General features: G+C 47.5%; 1 protein-coding gene across 1 annotated transcript; it reads left to right on the forward strand.

Moving 5' to 3' along the window:
- The first annotated feature begins 1080 nt into the window (after positions 1 to 1080).
- Positions 1081 to 27939, forward strand: LOC140367183 (cadherin-6-like). The gene is made up of 11 exons (XM_072453537.1): positions 1081 to 1242; positions 5621 to 5915; positions 6329 to 6439; positions 9565 to 9738; positions 18138 to 18325; positions 18782 to 19035; positions 20598 to 20734; positions 25795 to 25916; positions 26301 to 26418; positions 27037 to 27288; positions 27506 to 27939. The coding sequence occupies exons 1-11, from the start codon at positions 1081 to 1083 to the stop codon at positions 27937 to 27939; spliced, it is 2247 nt and encodes a 748-aa protein (XP_072309638.1).
- The last annotated feature ends 14 nt before the right edge of the window (positions 27940 to 27953 follow it).

Genomic DNA, 27953 nt, shown 5'->3' on the forward strand with positions numbered 1-27953 from the left:
ATTTGAATCTTTAAAATCTCTTTATCTCCAGTACTAGTTTGTTTAAGCTGAAGTTGTGTAATGAAGTAGTTTAGTTAGTTATAGAGTTTGGGTGTGTTGAAGAATGTGCCGAGGATGAGGAGGAAGAGGATGTTTTAATGTGCTTTGAACTCATGGGCTTTGAAACACAGAAAAGTCTGGCGGCAATGTAACACTTAGAAACCAGCCGCCATAAAACAACAATAACATGTAGTTAAGTTGTGTAAAGAAGTGTAATGTGCAAAATTTGTGGAAAATGTACTACATGTGTGTGAAAGTACTGCATGTGTGTAAGACATGTGTATCAGAGTACTACATGTATTGTTGAAAATGTTTTATATTGTTGAAAAATATTCAGCCTTCACGCCCGTCCATGTTTTCTGCTGCGTTTTGCGGCACCAACGACGCTCAGTAATGATTGCGTAGTTTGCGATTAAAATAGGTGTTTGTCCTGACAAATTGCAAGATCGTGCTGAACGCAGACCTGAGCAGGGAGAAAGGGAGAGAGAGCCTCGGTGACCCGGCTGCACCCCCTCCTCTCTGTAGCATTAACGTTAGCATTAGCGTTAGCATTAGCATTAGCACTTGACTTTTGCAAATACTGAAAAAAAGTACGGTATGTACAAATGTCAAAAGTAATAGCCCCTCTAAGATGGTGAAAGCGATCGTAAAGAGGTATAAGTTGTTGAAATCGGTGAAAGTGTATGTTTAAATATTTGTTTATAAGTTGAGCGTCAAATTATGGAAACATTGATTTAGAGTCCATAAACTGCAGTGGTTGTCTAATGCAAATTCTTGTAAAGAAATTCTTTATATTCTTGTGTTGAGGATGTGACCATTATTTTCTTTCCTCTCTTGTGTTCCAGCTTTGCTCCAGTGTGTGGACTCCAGAGGACTGTGGTCAGAGACCCGTGTCCCAGTCTGGAGAGACGTTTCTGGGACGGTTGAGCCGCTTCGCCCTGGTCTGTGGACAACATGAGGACTTTTCTCCCTGCTCTTCTTCTTTTGGGGGCTGCTGCACCATGGTTTTGTTCCGATGCACAGTCTTTGGATTGGTGGAACATGGAGCAGATGAGGGCGCGGTCAGGAAGAGAAGAAGCGGAGTCAGGAGCAGAGGGGGCGGGGCCTCGGAGGGTCAGGAGAAAACTGCGAGAGGGTGTGAAGGTGCATTATGTCGATCTGGATGAGGAGTACCCCGGCCCCTTCCCCCAGTTCGTCACGTTGGTAAGGTTTCCGTGGAAAAGAACCGGGCCTGGGCTGTCTCAGTCGTGTACAGCAGGGAAGCCCGGGATCGTGCGGCAGGCAGGGAGGCTTAAAGAGTCTTTTCCCCAAACGATCTAGCGGTTAGCTCAGTGTCCAGTTATTCTTAAGGGGATTTATACTTCTTCAGATCGACACGTATGCGCTGATCCACAAAACGACGTAGGTTGCTCCAAAAGCAAATCAAATAAAGTAGTTAAACAAGATAAAAATGTCTTAGTTAGATCTCCACGCGTGCAAAGGTGTTCTTCAGCAGTTGTGCAAATGTTATACCCTGAGAAGAAAATTACATTTTGTTTCACTCTAAATAAAATAAAACACAGTGTTAATTATAAAACAAAGTTAGGAAACAGTACACTTGACATGAAATTCATGGTAGTTCACACTCCTTCTATATTGTAGCATATCTGTAGCACATTATCCATGCAAAGAAAAGTTAATGTCCATCCAGAGTTATTCTGCCTAGTCTTAGATCTTTATCTAAGACTTATCCAGGTCCCTCTGTGGCTCCGCCGTGGAGCCGGTGGTGTGATAACAAGGCAATAAAACCGTTTGATCCTTCATGAGATGTTTTCTCTGGTTTGCGATCTGCTGGCAAACTGCAGATCAAACAGACATTCAAAAGGAATGGGGACCGTTTGCCATCCCTCTACAATTCGCTGGGACTTGGGTAGATGGAGGGAAGACTTAAGGCCAGAAGTTACCCAAAATCTTGCCACTTTGCATATTTAGGCCACAAGGCTGAGATCGGCTTACTGGTATTGGCATTGCCTGGTCCTGTCTCCGGGGTGACAACTCTGTGGAAAGGAACAGCGGGCCCTTGGAGCAGTCTACAGCGGTGTACCAGCAAAGATGGGTCTGTACGCGCCCGTCCGGGGCGTCCGATGCGTGTTCCAAGGCGCTCACCAGTTCTTTTCCTCCAACAGATGTCGCTCTTGGCTTGCACTAGCGACTCGTCCTGTCTGGAGTTATTGTTTTTGGTAATAATCTTCTTGGATCTAAAGTAGGCGCTGATCTACAAAAATGACAATTTACGACACTTAACATAACGTGACCTTCTGAGTCATGGGGAAGCGTCTGAAACATGTCACAGTAAACACAGCACTAGTCTGTTTAAAAGAAAATCGATCTGATAAATAACTTGGAAGACTAAATAATGTATAGCTTATATGATACATCACTAAGTGTCTGGTCAGCATTCTCTGGTGTTGAGGTTCTGAGGTTTATACAAGCAGAGCCTCACATTTAACTTATTTATATATTTATTTCTGCAAATCAAAATATTACTGGAATATCCAAATTTGATATGTTTCCAAAAGAGTTCAGAAGGGTTAGGGTTCCCCAAACGCGTTAACTCTTCCCCGCGTTGATGAGGAGGTGGTTCGGCTGACACCAGTCCACAAAGTCCTGCTCCAGTCCTCTGTACTCCGCGTCATCGTCGTCCGTGATGAGTCCGATGATGGCAGAGTCGTCAGAGAACTTCTGCAGGACACAGCTGTCCGTGTCATGTCTGAAGTCTGCAGTGTAGAGGGTGAAGAGAAGGCGCAAGGACTGTGCCCTGGGGCGCCCCCACACTGCAGGTCCCCACACTGCAGGTCTGAGTGTCAGACACACAGTCCCTGGCTCTCACAAACTGCGGTCGGTCTATGAGGTAGTCCAAGATCCACTCTGCAGGTCATACTCCACTCCAGCAGTCTCCAGCTTGTCCGTCAGGAGCTGATGGTGTTGAAGGCGCTGGAGAGATCGAAGAACAGGATCCTCACAGAGCTGCCAGGCTTTTCCAGGTGAGAGAGAAAGCGGTGCAGCAGGGAGATGACGGCGTCCTCCACTCCGATGCCAGGTCGGTATGCAAACTGCAGCGGGTCCATGGCTGAGCTCACGGTGGAGCGGAGGTGGTCCAGGACCAGCCGCTCCAGTGTCTTCATCAGGTGGGACGTGAAGCTGTTGAAGTCTTTGGCGCGCGGTGTCTTAGGCACAGGTACCAGACAGGAGGTCTTCCAGACCTGTGGTACCACCCTCAGCTTCAGGCTCATGTTGAAGACATGTTCCATAACTCCACACAGTTCATCTGCACAGGACTTAAGGCTGATGCCGTCAGGTCCTGCTGCCTTCCTCACTTTAATCCTCTTCAGCTCACTCCTCACCTGTGCTGCTGAGACAGTCAGTGGTTGGCAGAGGGACTGTGTGCTGGGGGGATGGGTGAGAACAGGTGAAGTGGGGAGCTGATTGGCCGGGCGGAGGTGTAAAGAGGAACGGGTGCAGGCCATTGTCCAGCTGTGGAAGAGGGAGCATGCAGCTGTGCAGGGGGAGGGGTGGGTGATTGATCAAATCTCAGGAAGTGAGAATTTAGCTCATTCACCCACTGCAGGTCCCCCTCTGTCTGGGCAGCGGGGATTTTGAAGCCTGAGATGGTTTTCAGGCTCCTCCACACCCCCTGAATATTCTTCTGCTGCTGCAGCTGCTCCTCCATCCTCCTCTTGTAGCTGGCTTCAGCCTGCCTGAAGGCTCTCTTCTTCTCTCTCCTTCTTCTTCAGCAGAGCCTTCAGTTCACGGTTAATCCATGGCTTGTTGTTTGGAAAACACCGCACCGTCCGGGAGGGAACAATGTTCTCAAAACAGAAGTTGATATAGTCCGTGATGCACTCTGTCATGGTGTTGATGTCCTCCCCATGTGGGTCATAAAGCTCAGTCCAGACAGTGGTGCTGAAGCAGTCCCTCAGAGCTTCCTCGCTCTCAGCAGACCACATCCTCACCTCACGGGACACCACAGGCTGCCTGCGCACGATGGGTTCATACACAGGCCTCAGATGTACAAGGTTGTGGTCCGAGCTGCCCAGGGGAGGCAGGGGGGAAGAAGAATAAGCCTCTTTGGTGTTGGCAAAAAACAAGTCCAATGTTCTATTCTCTCTGGTGGGGCAGGTATCATACTGGGTGTATGTTGGTAGAACAAAAGAGGGAGAAGCGTGGTTAAAGTCACCAGAGATGAGGAAGAGAGCCTGTGGATGCTGTGTTTGCAGCCTACAAGTGCAGGAGAGCAATGCTTCACAAGCATATTTAGCATTGGCAGACGGGGCCACATAGACTGCGATCAAAATCACATGTGCAAACTCCCGGGGCAGATAATATGGCCAACAGTTCAATGTCTTTGTTACACAGCTGCTCCCTCACCGTGCAATGTTCGGGCTTACACCAGCTCCTGTTTACATACACAGCCAGACCTCCGCCTCTCTTCTTACCGCACTCTCTTGTTCTGTCGCCCTTAGCAGATGAAAATTGTCCAAACCGACAATAGAGTCCGGCATTTCCGCTGTTAACCAGGTCTCTGAAAAGCAAGACACTGCTGTCCCTAAAAATCCTCTGGGACCGCATCAGGCTCACTAGTTCCGTCGTTTTATTTTGGAGGGATCTCACGTTACCCATGATGACGGCGGGAACCGGCGGCTTATGTCGCCCTCGCTTTTCGCGGAGTTTGCGTTCCACTCACCGGCTCCTCGGTGTTTTCCTTAGAATGTCCGCCGGGATAACGTGACGATCACCGGGTAAGACGATGGCTTTCCGCAGCTCCATGAGGTGCTCCCTTGTGTAAACACGCACCGGCCAGGGGGCCTCGAAGCCAGCGCGCATCACAACGACACAACGAAAACACGCAATAATCCAGCCAAACAAAGTCGAAACAAGTTGAATCAAAGCAGTTCCAGCGCGTGTCCTGATCGTGCTAGTAAAGTAGAACAAATATCTACAAAAATACAATAGATAAAGCACAAAAAAGTGTGACCTGCACCTGCTCAGTTAGTGCTTCTCTTCTCCTCTGCACATGCTCAGTTAGTGCTTCTCTCCTCTGCACATGCTCAGTTAGTGCTTCTCTCCTCTGCACATGCTCAGTTAGTGCTTCTCTCCTCTGCACCTGCTCAGTTAGAGCTTCTCTTCTCTGCACCTGCTCAGTTAGAGCTTCTCTTCTCTGCACCTGCTCAGTTAGAGCTTCTCTTCTCTGCACCTGCTCAGTTAGAGATGCTCGAGCGACACTGAAGGACGGGTCAAACGCAGACACATTTCCCTACGGGGACAATGAAGTGTACCTTAACCTTAAAAAAGATCCACAAACAAATACAACTAATTATATAATAAGTCCTGTTTATTTTGTGAACATTGCTAAACATTTTGTATTTTTTTTCATGTTTCATGTTTAAACATGTACTTCAATACTTTCTCTGAAGTAATACTTTTACTTGAGTGCATTGACGGTTCCTGTGTCTGTACTTTGATTTAAGTAACTAAACTGAGTACTTCTTCCACCACGTACAGCTGTAAGTCTGCCCACTATAATGCTTTTGTTTCTCCACAGCTGTGGTGGATCCTGGACCAAGAGGACGGTACAGTGAAGTACAATCTGTCTGGAGAGGGAGCGGGCACCATCTTTGACCTGGACGAGAACAACGGAAAACTCTACGCCACGCGCCGCCTGGACCGAGAAGTGAAGTCCATCTACATCCTCTGGGCCAACGTAGTCAATAAGACCACGGGCCTGGAGCTGATCCCGGAGAGCAAGGTTGTGATCGAAATAGACGACATCAACGACAACGAGCCCATTTTCAGCAAAGAGGTGTACACGGGCAGTGTGCCGGAGCGGGCCGAGAGAGGTACGAGAATGCTCCACTCATAATAATGATATGTAACACTTTTCAAAATGCACAAAGACACATCAGAATTAAATACTAAATATATATGTAGGTAATCAGCTCAGAACACCAATAATCCTCGTTCTGAACTGCTCAAGTAAGTGTTGTGTTAGCCTGGTCACAGCAGAACTACATCCATGGTCCCTAGTTCTGGATGTTCCAGTGCTGGACCAGGGTGACCACCTCAAATAGTTACAAATGTGGGACAGGTCATGGGACATGGTGAGATAGACGCGTTGTGATACAATAACTCACTTAACATCAAATGTAAGCCAATTCACTTCATTCTGCCCCGCCCACTTCCGTCATAATGGCACTTACGGTCGAGCCTGACCCTCTCACTAAACTGTATGTCCTCTGTGTGGGTTCCCCAGGTACGTCGGTGATCCAGGTCACAGCCACAGACGCAGACTACGGCAAGAACGCCACACTGGTGTACAGCATCAGGCAGGGGCACCCGTACTTCTCTGTGGACCTCAACACCGGTAAGAAACTGCTCCCGCCAGCGTTTCATGTCCTTTCCATTCGCCCGACTCCAAAGGTCAGAGTTTAGTTTGTTCAGGTTTCGCCTGTTTGAGGATTTCTCTCTTTTCTCATTTTTCTTTTGAGGTTTTAAAAACATTTAATCAGAGGAGATCGAATAAAAAAGATAAATGATCAAATCATTTATAGAACAAATATGAGGTGCTCAGACCACGTCCAATGAAGAATAGGATGGATTTATTTGAGTAAATATCACCGGCTGATGGAAGTGAAGAGGAGCAGAGGCTGAGGGGGATGAGGGGGCTGAGGGGGATAAGGAGGCTGATGGTTCTGCTGCTGCGGTGACTTAAATGGAGGGAAAGAGTGCATTTATGTCGAGTTTCAATACTCGTAGCCTCAACCAGAAAAGTGACTGAATTAGAAAACATTGACATCGTTGCCGTGGCTGTGCAGATGAAGCATCTCTGGAGTCCTAATATACAATGTTCCTCACTTCAGAACTCTCTTTTTTTTTTTACGTTTCATTCTGTTTGACTTAAACTGATTGAACTCCTCTCATTTCAACTGAAGCTGCTCCTGAAGCCTTTGGAGCACAAACAAATGTCAGGACTCTTTGTGAGGTTAGTCGTGATCACAAGCTCTGCTCAGAGGAACTGCTTTTGTGGTAAATATAACTGGGAGTAAAGCGACTGTCGGAGGAAAGGCCTGACTGAAAGTAACTACTCTGGAGCAAATTTACTTATAATAAAGTAAAAAACATAGATCCCAATTGAGTTAAAATTTGAATGGTTGCAATTATTTAAGTCCTTTACAAACAACATCAATTCTGTCTTGTTCTGAATAAAAGCTGCTGTAGTTTAAACCTACAAGCACGTTCTGAAGAGCGTGTGATTCTTGGATCATTTTATCAGCTCATATTTGAGTCTTTTCTCCTGACCAAGCTCTAGAGATGGGCCACGGCCGCTGACAGGTTCAACCCCAGCGCCACTGAAGCACGGGTCAAATGCACACGATCACAAATTTCATTCTAATTGCAATTTTTGTTAGAAAACTCTGTTCCTAGTGGGACGTCCCATTTATAAAATGTTTCTTATGCTAAATGTTTTTAATAAACCAAACTAAACTCAATTGTTGAGGTGAAATGACTCCAGAAGGCGCGCTAGCGCCTCCATCTGTTTCATTTTACAAAGAGCAACAGCAAATACATTCTCCACAGTCAGAACACTGTCCCAGGTCAGTCTCGAAAGAGCCTCGATCACAAGGGGTTCTCACCTGGTTAAATAAAGATGAATAAATAAATAAACAATAAACAGGAAGTGCCCATACAGCGGAGCTGCAAATCCAACGGTTAAGTAAATACAGTAGCGTGCGGTGACTTTCGTGGATGGGCGAGCAGACTTGGGGTGTTCAATATTTAGTTATTAGTTATTTATATTTAGTGGATAACACAAAAATTAAACTAAAATCATAATAATCTAATGTAAAGTTGTTAAATGCCTGTGTTTCTACTTATGTCTAATCATAAACGTGAACAGAGCCTGAGCAACAGAAACAGATTTCTGTCTCTAAAAGTCACTTTGTTGAAACTTGGCGCTGCTTTGCTTCTCTTGTCCTCTGCACATGCTCAGTTAGAGCTTTTCTTCTCCTCTGAACATGCTCAGTTAGAGCTTCTCTTCTCCTCTGCACATGCTCAGTTAGAGCTTCTCTTCTCCTCTGCACATGCTCAGTTAGGGCTTCTCTTCTCCGCACATGCTCAGTTAGAGCTTCTCTTCTCCTCTGCACATGCTCAGTTAGAGCTTATCTTCTCCTCTGCACATGCTCAGTTAGAGCTTCTCTTCTCCTCTGAACATGCTCAGTTAGAGCTTCTCTTCTCCTCTGCACATGCTCAGTTAGAGCTTCTCTTCTCCTCTACACATGCTCAGTTAGAGCTTCTCTTCTCCTCTGCACATGCCCAGTTAGAGCTTCTCTTCTCCTCTGCACATGCTCAGTTAGAGCTTCTCTTCTCCGCACATGCTCAGTTAGAGCTTCACTTCTCCTCTGCACATGCTCAGTTAGAGCTTCACTTCTCCTCTGCACATGCTCAGTTAAAGCTTCACTTCTCCTCCGCACATGCTCAGTTAGAGCTTCTCTTCTCCGCACATGCTCAGTTAGAGCTTCACTTCTCCTCTGCACATGCTCAGTTAGAGCTTCTCCGCACATGCTCAGTTAGAGCTTCACTTCTCCTCTGAACATGCTCAGTTAGAGCTTCACTTCTCCTCTGCACATGCTCAGTTAGAGCTTCTCTTCTCCTCTGCACATGCTCAGTTAGAGATTCTCTTCTCCTCTGCACATGCTCAGTTAGAGCTTCTCTTCTCCTCCGCACATGCTCAGTTAGTGCTTCCCCTCTCCTCTGCACATGCTCAGTCACAGGTTTATACAGTGTGGTTTGAGCATGATCTGGAGGTTTGAGGCTGTGTGATCGTCAGAGCACATGTGCAGACTTCTAAAACAAGCTGCAGCAAAATAAGGATCATGCTTCCTGTGTAGTACTGCTCAGCGGCCAGTAGAGGCCACTAAAAGGCAACTGTGACTGCAGCCAAGCGTCAGCAGCAGAAGTGAGGGGAAAACTGATACTGTACTTTTCAGACTTAATGCTGCTACTTTTCCCCCCACACTTTGAACCCTGCGGCTGATACAATGGTGCATCTAATTTATAGATTTTACTGGCTAACGGCCACCGGGGGGCACTCTAACAGGGCCTTTGACTCACCGTAAAAGAAGACTCCAGTGGACAGTAGGAGCACTGTCCAGAGGACACGTCGTGTTCTCTATATTTAAGCTGTTTTATTACAATCGGACTCATATTCACACAGAAATTAGTCAAATTAGTCTCACGGCGCAGCAGCAGATCGCGGGCGCGCCAAGAGCCCCCGGTCGACAACTGGCGTGTCACGTTTGTGTACTATATTCATGAACTCCGTTATTGTGGTTGCTTATGCTAGTGAAAACAAGAGTAAACTTTAGAGCATGAATCATAATCAGCCTGTCTGTGTCTCTAAACAAAGATTGGCCCTAACAGTTTGTTTCACGTGTAAGTGGTGGATCTCTAACAGCAGACGTTGTGTTTGTTGTGTTTGTTGTGTCTCAGGAGTGATCCGCACAGCTCTGGGCCCCGAGCACATGGACCGTGTGCAGAGGGAGCACTACCAGGTGGTCATCCAGGCCAAAGACAGGCCGAGGCTGAGTGGAGGCCTGACCGGGACCACCATCGTCAACATCACCCTGACCGATGTCAACAACAACCCGCCGCTCTTCAATCAGAGTAAGACCAGAGGGGCCGGCCCACAGGCTTTCAGACCGGGCCCTTCGTGGAACTAAAGTTATGTGGTTATTTTGGAGTTATTAAATCACGTTCCTGCTGAAAGTATAAAATATATGCATTAAAATAACTAGATTACTCCTGTTGAGTAATTGTATTTGTGCTTTTACTGATCAAAATGAAGCACTTAAGAGTTGTTTGTTGAGACTTTCCCTCAGTGATAACATCTCTCTCTTCTCAGGCATCTATGAGTTCCGAGTGCTCGAGTCCTCTAAGAACGGCTCTGTTGTGGGCCGCGTCCGGGCCACAGACCGAGACATCGGACAGAACGCTGAGATGTTCTTCACCATTGTGGGCGGTGACGGCATGGACGTGTTCCAGATCTCCACTGACAAGGAAACACAGGAGGGCATCATCACGGTCAGAGAGGTGAGCCAGAGCGCCAGGGGAACGTCCAACTTCAGCTCCAGGAAAACAGTCATGGCCTGGTTATTTATAACAAGAAAGATGTGACCTGAAACCTGGAATCCTGAAAAAGTGCTTTATTTGTACAGTAAGATAAGATAAGATAAGAAAAGATATTCCTTTATTGTCCCACATGGGGAAATTTCATTGGTGCAACGCAGGTAGATACAGAGGTAGATACAGAAGAACAGATCACTTATAGGAAGTCTGAAAAACACTTTCAGTAGAAGATCTCCTATAAATAAATAAAAACTCCCATAGACAAATAAATAAATAAATACATAAATACCATTGCATGTGATCACGACAGTAATTGCACATGAATATGTGTCACGACAGCACGTAGGTTGCACATGAATTGCACATGAATTCCAACAGCAATTGCACATATGACATAATTGCACATGGTTAGGTCAGTATTGCGAGTGTTCAGTACTAACAGTTTTTGTTATAAAGTCTGACAGCAGCAGGAAGGAAAGACCTACGGAACCTTTCCTTCGCACATCGAGGGTGGATCAGTCTCTCACTGAAGCTGCTCTCCAGAGCGGAGAGAGTGTCCTGCAGGGGGTGACACTCATGGTCCAGCATAGATGTGAATCTAGCCAGGACCCTCCTGTCCCCCACCTCCTGCACCGAGTCCAGAGCACAGCCCAGGACGGAGCTGGACTTCTTGATGACTCTGTCCAGCTTCCTCCTCTCCCTCTCTGTGATGCTGCTGCTCCAGCAGGCCACACCATACAGGAGCTGATGCCACCACAGAGTCGTAGAAGGTCTTCAGGAGTGGCCCTGTCACTCCAAAAGACCTGAGTCTCCTCAGGAGGTAGAGCCGACTCTGGCTCTTCCTGTACAGTGCGTCTGTGTTATGAGTCCAGTCCAGTTTGTGGTTCAGATGAACACCCAGGTACTTGTATGAGTCCACTCTCTCAATGTCCCGTCCCTGGATGTTCACTGGTGAGGGGGCAGTGGGGTGGCATCTGCGGAAATCCACCACCATCTCCTTGGTCTTCCCCGCGTTGATGAGGAGGTGGTTCCGCTGACACCAGTCCACAAAGTCCTGCGCCAGTCCTCTGTACTCCGCGTCATCGTCGTCCGTGATGAGTCCGATGATGGCAGAGTCGTCAGAGAACTTCTGCAGGACACAGCTGTCCGTGTCATGTCTGAAGTCTGCAGTGTAAAGGGTGAAGAGAAAGGGCGCGAGGACAGTGCCCTGGGGCGCCCCCACACTGCAGGTCCGAGTGTCAGACACACAGTTCCGGTCTCTCACAAACTGGGGTGGGTCTGTGAGGTAGACCAGGATCCACTCTGCCAGGTCATACTCCACACCAGCCGTCTCCAGCTTGTCCCTCAGGAGCAGCGGCTGGATGGTGTTGAAGGCGCTGGAAAGATCGAAGAACAGAATCCTCACAGAGCTGCCAGGCTTTTCCAGGTGAGAGAGAGAGCGGTGCAGCAGGGAGATGACGGCGTCCTCCACTCCGATGCCAGACCGATATGCAAACTGCAGCGGGTCCACGGCTGAGCTCACGGTGGAGCGGAGGTGGTCCAGGACTAGCCGCTCCAGTGTCTTCATCAGGTGGGACGTGAGAGCCACTGGCCTGAAGCTGTTGAGGTCTTTGGGGCGCGGTGTCTTAGGCTCAGGTACCAGACAGGAGGTCTTCCAGACCTGTGGTACCACCCTCAGCTTCAGGCTCATGTTGAAGACATGCTCCATAACTCCACACAGTTCATCTGCGCAGGACTTAAGGAGCCTGGGGCTGATGCCATCAGGTCCTGCTGCCTTCCTCACTTTAATCCTCTTCAGCTCACTCCTCACCTGTGCTGCTGTGACAGTCAGTGGTTGGCAGGGGGACTGTGTGCTGGGGGGATGGGTGAGTCCAGGCAAAGTGGGGAGCCGATGGTCCGGGGCAGATAAGCGAAGAGGAACAGATGCAGGGCATTGTCCAGCTGTGGAAGAGGGAGCATGCAGCTGTGCAGGGGGAGGGGCGGGTGACCGATCAAACCTCAAGAAGTGAGCATTTAAATCATTCACCCACTGTAGATCCCCCTCTGTCTGGGCAGGGGGGATTTTGAAGCCCGAGATGGTTTTCAGGCTCCTCCACACTCCCTGAATGTTCTTTTGCTGCAGCTGCTCCTCCATCCTCCTCTTGTAGCCGGCCTCAGCCTGCCTGATCTTCCTCCTCAGCTCCTTCTGCACAGTCCTCAGCTCCTCCTTGTTCCCTGACCTGAAGGCTCTCTTCTTCTCCTTCAGCAGAGCCTTCAGTTCACGGTTAATCCATGGCTTGTTGTTTGGAAAACACCGCACCGTCTGGGAGGGAACAATGTTCTCAAAACAGAAGTTGATGTAGTCCGTGATGCACTCTGTGATGGTGTTGATGTCCTCCCAATGTGGGTCATAAAGCTCAGTCCAGACAGTGGTGCTGAAGCAGTCCCTCAGAGCCTCCTCGCTCTCAGCAGACCACATCCTCACCTCACGGGACACCACAGGCTGCCTGCGCACGATGGGTTCATACACAGGCCTCAGATGTACAAGGTTGTGGTCCGAGCTGCCCAGGGGAGGGAGGGGGGAAGAAGAATAAGCCTCCTTGGTGTTGGCAAAAAACAAGTCCAATGTTCTATTCTCTCTGGTGGGGCAGGTAACATACTGGGTGTATGTTGGTAGAACAGAAGAGGGAGAAGCGTGGTTAAAGTCACCAGAGATGAGGAAGAGAGCCTGTGGATGCTGTGTTTGCAGCCTACAAGTGCAGGAGAGCAGTGCTTCACAAGCATTTTCAGCATTGGCAGACGGGGCTACATTGACTGCGATCAAAATCACATGTGAGAACTCCCGGGGCAGATAGTATGGCCTCATGCCAATAGCCAATAGTTCAACATCCTTGTTACATAGCTGCTCCCTCACTGTGCAGTGTTCGGGTTTGGACCAGCTCGTGTTCACATACACCGCCAGACCGCCTCCTCTTTTCTTCAAGCATTCTTTCGTTCTGTCCGCCCGCAGCAGATGAAAATTGTCCAAACCTACAATAGAGTCTGGCATTTCTGCTGTTAACCAGGTCTCTGTGAAAATCAAGACGCTGCTGTCCCTATAAATCCTCTGGGACCGCATGAGGCTCGCTATTTCCGTCATTTTATTTTGAAGGGACCTCACGTTACCCATGACTACGGCGGGAACCGACTTCCTGTTTGTCCCTCTCTTCTCTCGGAGTTTACGTCCAGCCCGTCTGCCTCGTTGCGTTTTCCTTAGGATGTCAGCCGGGATAACGTGACGATCTCCGGGTACGCCACGGACACTGCAGCGTTTTAGGTCAGCATTGTTTTTGGGCCGAGCCAAAAGTGAAATGAACCAAAACAAACGTACTTAAGCTGGAATTACTGCGATACAACTGGAGTCAGCAAAAGTTAGATTTTTTTAAAATCTGGAACCAATGTTGAGACACAAGTGTGGGCTTTTATTTTGGGCAAGAACCGAAATGCACGACACAGGAAACAGTTCAGGTTTAGGGTATTTTATTACCATCAGAGATGAAAACAAGGTTGCAACGCGTGGCAGACAAATGCAGAATGGGGCGGTCAAAAGATGTGGTCCAAAGTTCAAAAGGGCAGGTCAAAACAGGAACAGGCAGAATAAGAATCAGGATAACTGGTGCTGGGAGCTACGGTCACACACAAGACAATCTGTCAGGGAACAGAGGGAAATGGACCAGTACATATACTGAGGCGGGGCAGGCCGAGTCAATGTGATGAATAATTAGTGGAGAGCAGGAGAGGGTGGTCTGCTCTCTGATTGGTTGGAGTGGCACTGAAGGGGATTGACCAATGAAAAACCTAAAGCCTGGCTGAAGTTGTGACAAAAATGTGCTTTTAAAATAGAGCTTCTCCAGAGAAACTGAAGAAGCTGCTTGGATGAGGGACGAAAGTTTACAGATTTGGTGCTATTGATAATATACTTTCCTATAATAAATGTGTGTAGCCTGTATTTTGTATTGTAAAATATTTGATTGGAATGTTATATCGAATTTATCACACAAATAATTGTAAAACTGTATTTTTAAAAAGAAGCCGCCTGTTAAGCTCAGCTAATGTGGATGCTAATAAACTAAACTAGACCCTGTCACACTGAGCAAACAGAAGTGCAGTTGCTGACCGCTGCTCTCCTCCTCAGCCCCTGGACTTCGAGCGTAAGCAGTTGTACACGGTGGAGATCCAGGTGGAGAACACACACGTGGACCAGCGCTTCCCCTTGGCGGGCATCAAAGACAATGCGACGGTCCGGATCAGCGTGGAGGACGTGGACGAGGAGCCACCACAGTTTGATAAAGCCTGGTACATGATGGAGGTGAAGGAGGACGCTGAGGTTGGGACCACGGTGGGGGCCGTGAGCGCCGTGGACCCCGACGGATCACGCATTCCGATCAAGTAAGACATGTGTACTCACCGCTCGTGTGTCTTCAGAACATATATTTAAAGGCACTGCACCTGGTTTTTAACACATTAAAAAGATGAAGAATAAAACTAGTTAATCGAAAACTCTTTGCAGAGATCCAGACTTACACTTCAACTTTTATCATCAGCACATTTTGTTCATATGCTGTATTAGTGTAGCATTAGGGCTTCTTTTATTTGTTTTCATCGTTGATTCTCACTACTGACAGCAGAGGGCATCTTTATGGTCTGAGTTACAATGTCCCATATGAATCAAAAGTTACGAATGTAACTACGGTTCTATGAATCCCGGATGACCGCCAGAGGCAGTGCATAAAGCACTGGATGACGAATACCAGCAAGGTCCCGAAGAATAGACAAAACCATACCTCAATGGGATGTAGAAGAGTGTTGCTGGAGAACCTCTTCCCGCGGTTGTGGGGAAACCACATTCACCCGTAAAATCGTGCTAAGGTGTTCGGGGATGTCCAAGAGGCACAGATCACGTCCAAAGACACCCCATTCATGGCGGCCCACGAAGTTGAGGCCCCTTGTGGAAAGGCACCTCACCCTCGGAAGGCAACGGTCGCCCTGTCGAGCATAGGCTTCCATGATTACACTGACAATCCAGTCCGTGAGACGCTGTTTGGACAGAGCCTGGCCCTTGCGCGAGCCGGCGAAACGAACAAACAGGCTCTCAGATTTGCGTATCAATGCTGTAGCACGCACACACGTCTCAAGCGCACGAACAGGACACAGATGTTCAAAAGCAGATCCCGCACCAAAACGTGCCAGTTGTAGCGGGTATGTCCCGCCGACAAAATCACCTTACAAAATAACCATGATGATAATAACCTTGATTATAATAACCATGATGATAATAACCATGATGATAATAACTATGATGATAATAACATGATATGTCTGGTGCTGCAGGTATGCCATAGACCGACGCACAGACCTGGACCGGGTCTTTGACATCCACCCTGGGAACGGCTCCATCTTCCTCCTGAGCCCCATCGACCGCGAGGAGAACGCCTGGCACAACATCTCCGTCATCGCATCCGAGTTCAGTGAGTAGCACCACAACTCCAGAATCCTCACCAAGAACACCAATGACACACTTTCCACACAAAACACAAAGAAATGTTACACGTTTACCAGTGGCGGACCGTGGGTCTGGGGCTTGGGCCTTCAATGAGGTCATACACAGTCCCAACCGAATAAATCCACCTCTTATTGCCATCATATTACCATCATTATGAAGCCATGGCTCTAGACACTACATTTAGACAGAAACGCAGTTCAAACAGGCGTTGCTTCACCTTCTCTGTGCCGATGTCCGTGTGTTCTCCGCTCGTTCTCCACATCGTTCTCCGTGGGTTCTTAACGCCGGTGTCCACTCCGTGGGTTCTTAACGCCGGTGTCCACTCCGTGGGTTCTTAACGCCGGTGTCCACTCCGTGGGTTCTTAACGCCGGTGTCCACTCCGTGGGTTCTTAACGCCGGTGTCCACTCCGTGGGTTCTTAACGCCGGTGTCCACTCCGTGAGTGCTTAACGCGGGTGTCCGTGCATTTTCCAGCAAATGTCCACGCATTCTCCACGCCGTTCTCCGCTCGTTGTCATCGCGTTTTCAACGAGTTTTCACCGCGTTTTCAACGCGCCATGTCCAAACACTGAAAGTGGGGAACAAACCCGCCTGTAACAGCGTCGGCGTAGGACGACCTCTCCTTACAATGTCTAACTTTTCTTGAGAAGTTCATCTTGAGAAAGGCATTATAATTTTATCGATATATTGTCCTCCTTCCACATTGTGGGTTGAAAAAACAGCTTAGTAATAAACGGATTAATGTGTCTGTCACATCCAGTTTCCTCGTTCAGAGTTTCTGAGGTTCTGCATAGCCCCGCCCATAGGACCTGCTTCTCAATATTGGTGATCCAATCAAAAGACGTGCACGTGATGCACCTGCTGCTGCTCCTGAGCAACAGCAGCAGACGCACAAGAGCAACTCTGAAGCTGATTGGTTGACACATCATTTCCATTTACTATAAGCTACAAGCACCAGCTCTGTTGAGTCTGAAGGCCTCGGCAGATTTTAGAACCCTGGCAACACATGACGGCTGAATATGATTGGATAAAAGCTCTAATATAAAGACCAGCCTCCAAATCTGATCCTGGGGCAGAAGCAGTGCAACAAGAGGAAAGCCATGAAATGAAGAGTAAAACTCTTACTCTGGGGAATAATGTCATAAATATTTGTGGGAAAATATATATATATATATATTTTAATCATATTCTGATTATGTTTAAGCCAGCAGAGAAGGCCTTGATTGCCCTGATGGCCCACCACTGACGTTTACAGACATCACCAAGGAAATAAAGCTTAAAAAAGACCACTTGGATTCTGCTTGCTCCGTCAGACTTTAATAAGACTCTGTGAGTAGACGACACAGACACAAAGGCGCTGTTGTCTGTGCTGCTGATGCCGACGTCACTTGTCGCAGAAGCTACAGGTGTAAATAAGTGGTAAATGTGAGAAGCAGTGACAGTAAAGTCGGCTTTAAGTTTCAACGTGAAATCGAAAGCACAAATACACATCGAGGAAGCAGCAGTTTCTTTCCTCTTCTGTGGAACGTGCAGCGGCTCCACCACTGCACCCGAACCCCGAATTTATAGGAGATCTTCTACTGAAAGTGTTTTTCAGACTTCCTTTTAGTGATCTGTTCTTCTGTATCTACCTCTGTATCTACCTGCGTTGCACCAATGAAATTTCCCCATGTGGGACAATAAAGGAATATCTTATCTTATCTTAACCCATGATGGGATAATACGGTGCCTCGCTTCATTGTAGGACAGACGTGCAGGACAGACAAGCCTTTTTCAGTCAGAAGCCATTTATCACTGTGGCTTTTTTATATAATAGTTTTTGTCAGGTCAGAATTCTCATGTAGAATTCACTGTGTAACTGTCAGATTTCAGATTTGTTGTCCTGGTTTATGGTTCATGTCTCTGCAATTACTGGGTCTTTCCACACAAAACAAAAACTGGCACGAAGTTCAACATCTCCTCTGACATCATCAGTATGTGACGGCCCGATTGTGCTTGTTCCCCAGACAACCCGCGACAGAACAGCAGCGTCAACGTCTACATCAGGGTCCTGGACGTCAACGACAACCCGCCGTGTTTCAATCAAAGTAAGACCACAGAGTGGTTTGTTTTTATAGTGGATACTTTCTATTTTTACTTTACCACATCTGAGAGCAGGAATCTTCACGTTCTGCTGCACCACATTCTTCAACAGGACTGAAAAACCTAAAGTTATGTGGTTATTGTGGAGTTATAAAAGCAGGTTCCTGCTGACATCCTGCCGAAAGTATAAAATATATGAATAAAAATAACTAGATTGCTCCTGTTGAGGAATTGTATTTGTGCTTTTACTGATCAAAATGAAGCACTTCTTCACCGCTGCATAAGAGTCGTTTGTTGAGACTTTCCCTCAGTGATAACATCTCTCTCTTCTCAGGCATCTATGAGTTCCGAGTGCTCGAGTCCTCTAAGAACGGCTCTGTTGTGGGCCGCGTCCGGGCCATAGACCGAGACATCGGACAGAACGCTGAGATGTTCTTCACCATTGTGGGCGGTGACGGCATGGACGTGTTCCAGATCTCCACTGACAAGGAAACACAGGAGGGCATCATCACGGTCAGAGAGGTGAGCCAGAGCGCCAGGGGAACGTCCAACTTCAGCTCCAGGAAAAGAGTCATGGCCTGGTGATTTATAACAAGAAATATGTGACCTGATAAAACCGGAATGAAAGAACAAATTCAAATTGAATTGTTTTTAAGGATAAATCATCTATAAATGATAAAATATGCTTTTAAAATAGAGCTTCTCCAGAGAAACTAAAGAAGCTACATGGATGAGGGTCGAGTTTTTGTGCTATTAATTATATACTTTCCTATAATAAATGTGTGTAGCCTGTATTTTGTATTGTAAAATATTTGATTGGAATGTTATATCGAATTTATCACACAAATAATTGTAAAACTATTTTTAAAAAGAAGCCGCCTGTTAAGCTCAGCTAATGTGGATGCTAATAAACTAAACTAGACCCTGTCACACTGAGCAAACAGAAGTGCAGTTGCTGACCGCTGCTCTCCTCCTCAGCCCCTGGACTTCGAGCGTAAGCAGTTGTACACGGTGGAGATCCAGGTGGAGAACACACATGTGGACCAGCGCTTCCCCTTGGCGGGCATCAAAGACAATGCGACGGTCCGGATCAGCGTGGAGGACGTGGACGAGGAGCCACCGCAGTTTGATAAAGCCTGGTACATGATGGAGGTGAAGGAGGACGCTGAGGTTGGGACCACGGTGGGGGCCGTGAGCGCCGTGGACCCCGACGGATCACGCATTCCGATCAAGTAAGACATGTGTACTCACCGCTCGTGTGTCTTCAGAACATATATTTAAAGGCACTGCACCTGGTTTTTAACACATTAAAAAGATGAAGAATAAAACTAGTTAATCGAAAACTCTTTGCAGAGATCCAGACTTACACTTCAACTTTTATCATCAGCACATTTTGTTCATATGCTGTATTAGTGTAGCATTAGGGCTTCTTTTATTTGTTTTCATCGTTGATTCTCACTAATGACTGCAGAGGGCATCTTTATGGTCTGAGTTAGAATGTCCCATATGAATCAAAAGTTACGAATGTAACTACGGTTCTATGAATCCCGGATGACCGCCAGAGGCAGTGCATAAAGCACTGGATGACGAATACCAGCAAGGTCCCGAAGAATAGACAAAACCATACCTCAATGGGATGTAGAAGAGTGTTGCTGGAGAACCTCTTCCCGCGGTTGTGGGGAAACCACATTCACCCGTAAAATCGTGCTAAGGTGTTCGGGGATGTCCAAGAGGTCGCCGCACAGATCACGTCCAAAGACACCCCATTCATGGCGGCCCACGAAATTGAGAGCCCCCTTGTGGAATGGCACCTCACCTCGGAAGGCAACGGTCGCCCTGTCGAGCATAGGCTTCCATGATTACACTGACAATCCAGTCCGTGAGACGCTGTTTGGACAGAGCCTGGCCCTTGCGCGAGCCGGCGAAACGAACAAACAGGCTCTCAGATTTGCGTATCAATGCTGTAGCACGCACACACGTCTCAAGCGCACGAACAGGACACAGATGTTCAAAAGCAGATCCCGCACCAAAACGTGCCAGTTGTAGTGGCCGGTGTGTCCCGCCGACAAAATCACCTTTGGAACTTAATCCATATTCTGCCAATGGGAAACAACAGAGTTGTCGGGGTGCCAACGAGAACAGGAATCTGCCACGGACAAAGCCTGGAGCTCACTCACCCGCTTCACCGAGGCCATCGCCAGAAGGAATGCCGTCTTTATTGACGCCATTTAAGGTCAATCTGCGAAAGAGGCTCAAATGGAGGGAATCGCAACGCCTCCAGCACCAGGGACAGGTGCCTCCATGCCGGGACCACAGAATGGGCAGGCGGACACAAATGCCGGGCACCCTTTAGAAAAAGGGAAATATCATGGTTCCGGCCAACCGAGAAACCATCCCACCCGACATGCCAACAAGAGATTGCAGCAATGTATACCTTCAGGGTAGATGGAGAGCGCCCCTGACCAAGTAGCTCCACAAATGACCTGCTACGTGAGGGAGACACAAGCAGGATCAGGTTGAGCTGAAAACGCCACTATTGACCCAATATAAACAAACCAGCTACAGGTAACAATCAGGTCGAGCCAAATACGCCACCGATGGTGTGTAACCAGCTTACCAAAAATGGCAAGTTAGTTTTAAAGCTAGTCTGAGTGATCATAAGTGAGATGATCATAACCATGATGATAATGATGACGATATATATGATAATAACCTTGATGATGATAACCATGATGATAATAACCATGATGATAATAACTATGATGATAATAACATGATATGTCTGGTGCTGCAGGTATGCCATAGACCGACGCACAGACCTGGACCGGGTCTTTGACATCCACCCTGGGAACGGCTCCATCTTCCTCCTGAGCCCCATCGACCGCGAGGAGAACGCCTGGCACAACATCTCCGTCATCGCATCCGAGTTCAGTGAGTAGCACCACAACTCCAGAATCCTCACCAAGAACACCAATGACACACTTTCCACACAAAACACAAAGAAATGTTACACGTTTACCAGTGGCGGACCGTGGGTCTGGGGCTTGGGCCTTCAATGAGGTCATACACAGTCCCAACCGAATAAATCCACCTCTTATTGCCATCATATTACCATCATTATGAAGCCATGGCTCTAGACACTACATTTAGACAGAAACGCAGTTCAAACAGGCGTTGCTTCACCTTCTCTGTGCCGATGTCCGTGTGTTCTCCGCTCGTTCTCCACATCGTTCTCCGTGGGTTCTTAACGCCGGTGTCCACTCCGTGGGTTCTTAACGCCGGTGTCCACTCCGTGGGTTCTTAACGCCGGTGTCCACTCCGTGGGTTCTTAACGCCGGTGTCCACTCCGTGAGTGCTTAACGCGGGTGTCCGTGCATTTTCCAGCAAATGTCCACGCATTCTCCACGCCGTTCTCCGCTCGTTGTCATCGCGTTTTCAACGAGTTTTCACCGCGTTTTCAACGCGCCATGTCCAAACACTGAAAGTGGGGAACAAACCCGCCTGTAACAGCGTCGGCGTAGGACGACCTCTCCTTACAATGTCTAACTTTTCTTGAGAAGTTCATCTTGAGAAAGGCATTATAATTTTATCGATATATTGTCCTCCTTCCACATTGTGGGTTGAAAAAACAGCTTAGTAATAAACGGATTAATGTGTCTGTCACATCCAGTTTCCTCGTTCAGAGTTTCTGAGGTTCTGCATAGCCCCGCCCATAGGACCTGCTTCTCAATATTGGTGATCCAATCAAAAGACGTGCACGTGATGCACCTACTGCTGCTCCTGAGCAACAGCAGCAGACGCACAAGAGCAACTCTGAAGCTGATTGGTTGACACATCATTTCCATTTACTATAAGCTACAAGCACCAGCTCTGTTGAGTCTGAAGGCCTCGGCAGATTTTAGAACCCTGGCAACACATGACGGCTGAATATGATTGGATAAAAGCTCTAATATAAAGACCAGCCTCCAAATCTGATCCTGGGGCAGAAGCAGTGCAACAAGAGGAAAGCCATGAAATGAAGAGTAAAACTCTTACTTTGGGGAATAATGTCATAAATATTTGTGGGAAAATATATATATATATATATTTTAATCATATTCTGATTATGTTTAAGCCAGCAGAGAAGGCCTTGATTGCCCTGATGGCCCACCACTGACGTTTACAGACATCACCAAGGAAATAAAGCTTAAAAAAGACCACTTGGATTCTGCTTGCTCCGTCAGACTTTAATAAGACTCTGTGAGTAGACGACACAGACACAAAGGCGCTGTTGTCTGTGCTGCTGATGCCGACGTCACTTGTCGCAGAAGCTACAGGTGTAAATAAGTGGTAAATGTGAGAAGCAGTGACAGTAAAGTCGGCTTTAAGTTTCAACGTGAAATCGAAAGCACAAATACACATCGAGGAAGCAGCAGTTTCTTTCCTCTTCTGTGGAACGTGCAGCGGCTCCACCACTGCACCCGAACCCCGAATTTATAGGAGATCTTCTACTGAAAGTGTTTTTCAGACTTCCTTTTAGTGATCTGTTCTTCTGTATCTACCTCTGTATCTACCTGCGTTGCACCAATGAAATTTCCCCATGTGGGACAATAAAGGAATATCTTATCTTATCTTAACCCATGATGGGATAATACGGTGCCTCGCTTCATTGTAGGACAGACGTGCAGGACAGACAAGCCTTTTTCAGTCAGAAGCCATTTATCACTGTGGCTTTTTTATATAATAGTTTTTGTCAGGTCAGAATTCTCATGTAGAATTCACTGTGTAACTGTCAGATTTCAGATTTGTTGTCCTGGTTTATGGTTCATGTCTCTGCAATTACTGGGTCTTTCCACACAAAACAAAAACTGGCACGAAGTTCAACATCTCCTCTGACATCATCAGTATGTGACGGCCCGATTGTGCTTGTTCCCCAGACAACCCGCGACAGAACAGCAGCGTCAACGTCTACATCAGGGTCCTGGACGTCAACGACAACCCGCCGTGTTTCAATCAAAGTAAGACCACAGAGTGGTTTGTTTTTATAGTGGATACTTTCTATTTTTACTTTACCACATCTGAGAGCAGGAATCTTCACGTTCTGCTGCACCACATTCTTCAACAGGACTGAAAAACCTAAAGTTATGTGGTTATTGTGGAGTTATAAAAGCAGGTTCCTGCTGACATCCTGCCGAAAGTATAAAATATATGAATAAAAATAACTAGATTGCTCCTGTTGAGGAATTGTATTTGTGCTTTTACTGATCAAAATGAAGCACTTCTTCACCGCTGCATAAGAGTCGTTTGTTGAGACTTTCCCTCAGTGATAACATCTCTCTCTTCTCAGGCATCTATGAGTTCCGAGTGCTCGAGTCCTCTAAGAACGGCTCTGTTGTGGGCCGCGTCCGGGCCATAGACCGAGACATCGGACAGAACGCTGAGATGTTCTTCACCATTGTGGGCGGTGACGGCATGGACGTGTTCCAGATCTCCACTGACAAGGAAACACAGGAGGGCATCATCACGGTCAGAGAGGTGAGCCAGAGCGCCAGGGGAACGTCCAACTTCAGCTCCAGGAAAAGAGTCATGGCCTGGTGATTTATAACAAGAAATATGTGACCTGATAAAACCGGAATGAAAGAACAAATTCAAATTGAATTGTTTTTAAGGATAAATCATCTATAAATGATAAAATATGCTTTTAAAATAGAGCTTCTCCAGAGAAACTAAAGAAGCTACATGGATGAGGGTCGAGTTTTTGTGCTATTAATTATATACTTTCCTATAATAAATGTGTGTAGCCTGTATTTTGTATTGTAAAATATTTGATTGGAATGTTATATCGAATTTATCACACAAATAATTGTAAAACTATTTTTAAAAAGAAGCCGCCTGTTAAGCTCAGCTAATGTGGATGCTAATAAACTAAACTAGACCCTGTCACACTGAGCAAACAGAAGTGCAGTTGCTGACCGCTGCTCTCCTCCTCAGCCCCTGGACTTCGAGCGTAAGCAGTTGTACACGGTGGAGATCCAGGTGGAGAACACACACGTGGACCAGCGCTTCCCCTTGGCGGGCATCAAAGACAATGCGACGGTCCGGATCAGCGTGGAGGACGTGGACGAGGAGCCACCGCAGTTTGATAAAGCCTGGTACATGATGGAGGTGAAGGAGGACGCTGAGGTTGGGACCACGGTGGGGGCCGTGAGCGCCGTGGACCCCGACGGATCACGCATTCCGATCAAGTAAGACATGTGTACTCACCGCTCGTGTGTCTTCAGAACATATATTTAAAGGCACTGCACCTGGTTTTTAACACATTAAAAAGATGAAGAATAAAACTAGTTAATCGAAAACTCTTTGCAGAGATCCAGACTTACACTTCAACTTTTATCATCAGCACATTTTGTTCATATGCTGTATTAGTGTAGCATTAGGGCTTCTTTTATTTGTTTTCATCGTTGATTCTCACTAATGACTGCAGAGGGCATCTTTATGGTCTGAGTTAGAATGTCCCATATGAATCAAAAGTTACGAATGTAACTACGGTTCTATGAATCCCGGATGACCGCCAGAGGCAGTGCATAAAGCACTGGATGACGAATACCAGCAAGGTCCCGAAGAATAGACAAAACCATACCTCAATGGGATGTAGAAGAGTGTTGCTGGAGAACCTCTTCCCGCGGTTGTGGGGAAACCACATTCACCCGTAAAATCGTGCTAAGGTGTTCGGGGATGTCCAAGAGGTCGCCGCACAGATCACGTCCAAAGACACCCCATTCATGGCGGCCCACGAAATTGAGAGCCCCCTTGTGGAATGGCACCTCACCTCGGAAGGCAACGGTCGCCCTGTCGAGCATAGGCTTCCATGATTACACTGACAATCCAGTCCGTGAGACGCTGTTTGGACAGAGCCTGGCCCTTGCGCGAGCCGGCGAAACGAACAAACAGGCTCTCAGATTTGCGTATCAATGCTGTAGCACGCACACACGTCTCAAGCGCACGAACAGGACACAGATGTTCAAAAGCAGATCCCGCACCAAAACGTGCCAGTTGTAGCGGGTATGTCCCGCCGACAAAATCACCTTACAAAATAACCATGATGATAATAACCTTGATTATAATAACCATGATGATAATAACCATGATGATAATAACTATGATGATAATAACATGATATGTCTGGTTCTGCAGGTATGCCATAGACCGACGCACAGACCTGGACCGGGTCTTTGACATCCACCCTGGGAACGGCTCCATCTTCCTCCTGAGCCCCATCGACCGCGAGGAGAACGCCTGGCACAACATCTCCGTCATCGCATCCGAGTTCAGTGAGTAGCACCACAACTCCAGAATCCTCACCAAGAACACCAATGACACACTTTCCTCACAAAACACAAAGAAATGTTACACGTTTACAGATATCACCAAGGAAATAAAGCTTAAAAAAGACCACTTGGATTCCGCTTGCTCCGTCAGACTTTAATAAGACTCTGTGAGTAGACGACACAGACACAAAGGCGCTGTCGTCTGTGCTGCTGATGCCGACGTCACTTGTCGCAGAAGCTACAGGTGTAAATAAGTGGTAAATGTGAGAAGCAGTGACAGTAAAGTCGGCTTTAAGTTTCAACGTGAAATCGAAAGCACAAATACACATCGAGGAAGCAGCAGTTTCTTTCCTCTTCTGTGGAACGTGCAGCGGCTCCACCACTGCACCCGAACCCCGAACCCATGATGGGATAATACGGTGCCTTGCTTCATTGTAGGACAGACGTGCAGGACAGACACGCCTTTTTCAGTCAGAAGCCATTTATCACTGTGGCTTTTTATAAAAGTCTTTGTCAGGTCAGAATTCTCATGTAGAATTCACTGTGTGACTGTCAGATTTCAGATTTGTTGTCCTGGTTCATGGTTCATGTCTCTGCAATTACTGGGTCTTTCCACACGAAACAAAAACTGGCACAAAGTTCAACATCTCCTCTGACATCATCAGTGTGTCGCTTGTTCCCCAGACAACCCGCGACAGAACAGCAGCGTCAACGTCTACATCAGGGTCCTGGACGTCAACGACAACGCTCCTGTCCTGGCCACCACCACCGAAACCTACGTGTGTGAGAAGAGCAAGGCCGGGCAGGTAACAGGACTCAACCAGGATTAAACCAGGATTAAACCAGGACTAAACCAGAACTAAACCAGAACACAACCTGGACTAAACCAGAACTCAACCTGGACTAAACCAGGACTAAACCAAAATTGCATCTAAACTAGGACTGAACAAGTAAATGTGATATTTAGATATTAAAGAGGCATCATACAGACGTATCTAGCTTGCAATTGCAGGCTTTTTATTGCTAAAAAATACCTTGAAAATATTTTACTTAATTCTACCTGGTGCTTGTTTCCATGGAGATAGATACACTAATGCCATACCAGATCTAAACCAGGACTTAAATTACATACATAAGTCCAGACTCGAGTGTATCGTCTTTGCACAGTGTAGTGTGGTTTTGTGTTGCAGTGGATCCAGACCATCAGTGCTGTGGACCCAGACAAGCCCTCCAGTGGACACCGCTTCTTCTTCAGCCTGGCACCAGAGGGCGCTGATCGCAGCAACTTCACCGTGAGAGATAATGGAGGTGAGGCCAGAGAGGAGAGGGAAACACTTTACTGGTACCTCTCTGCTACCTCACTGGTACCTCACTGGTACTTCTCTGGTACTTCACTGGTACCTCACTGGTACTTCTCTGGTATCTCACTTGTACTTCACTGGTACCTCACTGGTACTTCTCTGGTACCTCACTGGTACTTCTTTGGTACCTCACTGGTACTTCTCTGGTACCTCACTTGTACTTCACTGGTACCTCACCGGTACCTCACTGGTACTTCACCGGTACGTCTCTGGTACTTCTCTGGTACCTCACTGGTTCCTCACTGGTACCTCACTGGTTCCTCACTGGTACACTGATACCTCACTGGTACGTCTCTGGTATGTCTCTGGTACCTCACTGGTACTTCTGGTACCTCACTGGTTCCTCACTGGTACCTCACTGGTACACTGATACCTCACTGGTACTTCTCTGGTACCTCTCTGGTACCTCACTGCTTCCTCACTGGTACCTCACTGGTACCTCACTGGTTCCTCACTGGTTCCTCACTGGTACCTCACTGGTACCTCACTGGTACCTCACTGGTTCCTCACTGGTTCCTCACTGGTTCCTCACTGGTGCATTCCTAACTCTGCCTTTTCTCTGCAGATAACACGGCAGCCATCTTGACTCGGAGGACCAGTTACAGCTGGCTGGAGCGGAGCAAGTACCTGGTTTCAGTGGTGATCACAAATGCGGACTACCCCGTGCAGAGCAGCACGAGTACGCTCACGGTGCGAGTGTGCACGTGCGATAGCCATGGCAACATGGAGCTGTGCAACGCCAAAACCCTAAACATCAGCCCGGGACTCAGCACAGGGGTCCTCATCTTCATCCCGCTGTGTGCAGTTATACTGCTCAGTAAGTACTAATACTGCTACTTCTGCTACTACTACTACGACTACTGTTCTTTACACTGCTGTGTGCAGTTATACTGCTCAGTAAATACTACTACAACTACTACAACAATTACTACTGTTCTTTACACTACTGTGTGCTGTTATACTGCTCAGTAAATACTACTACAACTACTACTGCTGCTACTTGCAGCACATCAGTACTGACTCTTCTTTTTCAGTGATTGTGTTCCTGTTTGTGGCGCTGATAATGAATAAGAAGAGGGGTTCTCTGAACATCTCGAAGGAGGATGTCTGGGGCAACGTGGCGAACCACAACGAGGAGGGCGGCGGTGAGCAGGACACTCTGGCCTTTGACATGCGGGTGCTGCGACACCCTGACTCCGCCCCCATCAGGCTGGAAGAGCCGGCCGAGCAGAGGCGCGATATCGTGCCCACCGACACCCTGTTTTGTAAACCCCCGACACCTCCTTATGATTCTCTGATGACCTACGCCTACGAGGGGACAGGCTCGGTGGCGGAGTCACTCAGTTCGCTTGGGTCCGCCTCCTCTGAATCGGACCAGGACTACCAGTACCTGAGCGAGTGGGGGGCACGGTTCCGTAAGCTTTCCGACCTGTACGGGGTAGAGGTGGCAGACGATCAGGAGCTTTAACCTGAGGCAGGACG

The sequence above is a fragment of the Eucyclogobius newberryi genome, unplaced genomic scaffold, assembly GCF_026437365.1.
Source record: "Eucyclogobius newberryi isolate DKJ021-1_F unplaced genomic scaffold, fEucNew1.0.hap1 SCAF_2, whole genome shotgun sequence".
Classification (NCBI taxonomy): Eukaryota; Metazoa; Chordata; class Actinopteri; order Gobiiformes; family Gobiidae; genus Eucyclogobius; species Eucyclogobius newberryi.

Coding starts and splice junctions, on each gene's coding strand:
- LOC140367183 (XM_072453537.1), top strand. CDS start 1,081: ATGGAGCAGATGAGGGCGCGGTCAGGAAGAGAAGAAGCGGAGTCAGGA. Junction 18,326..18,781: donor GCATCATCACGGTCAGAGAG/GTGAGCCAGAGC, acceptor TCTCCTCCTCAG/CCCCTGGACTTCGAGCGTAA. Junction 19,036..20,597: donor GGATCACGCATTCCGATCAA/GTAAGACATGTG, acceptor CTGGTGCTGCAG/GTATGCCATAGACCGACGCA.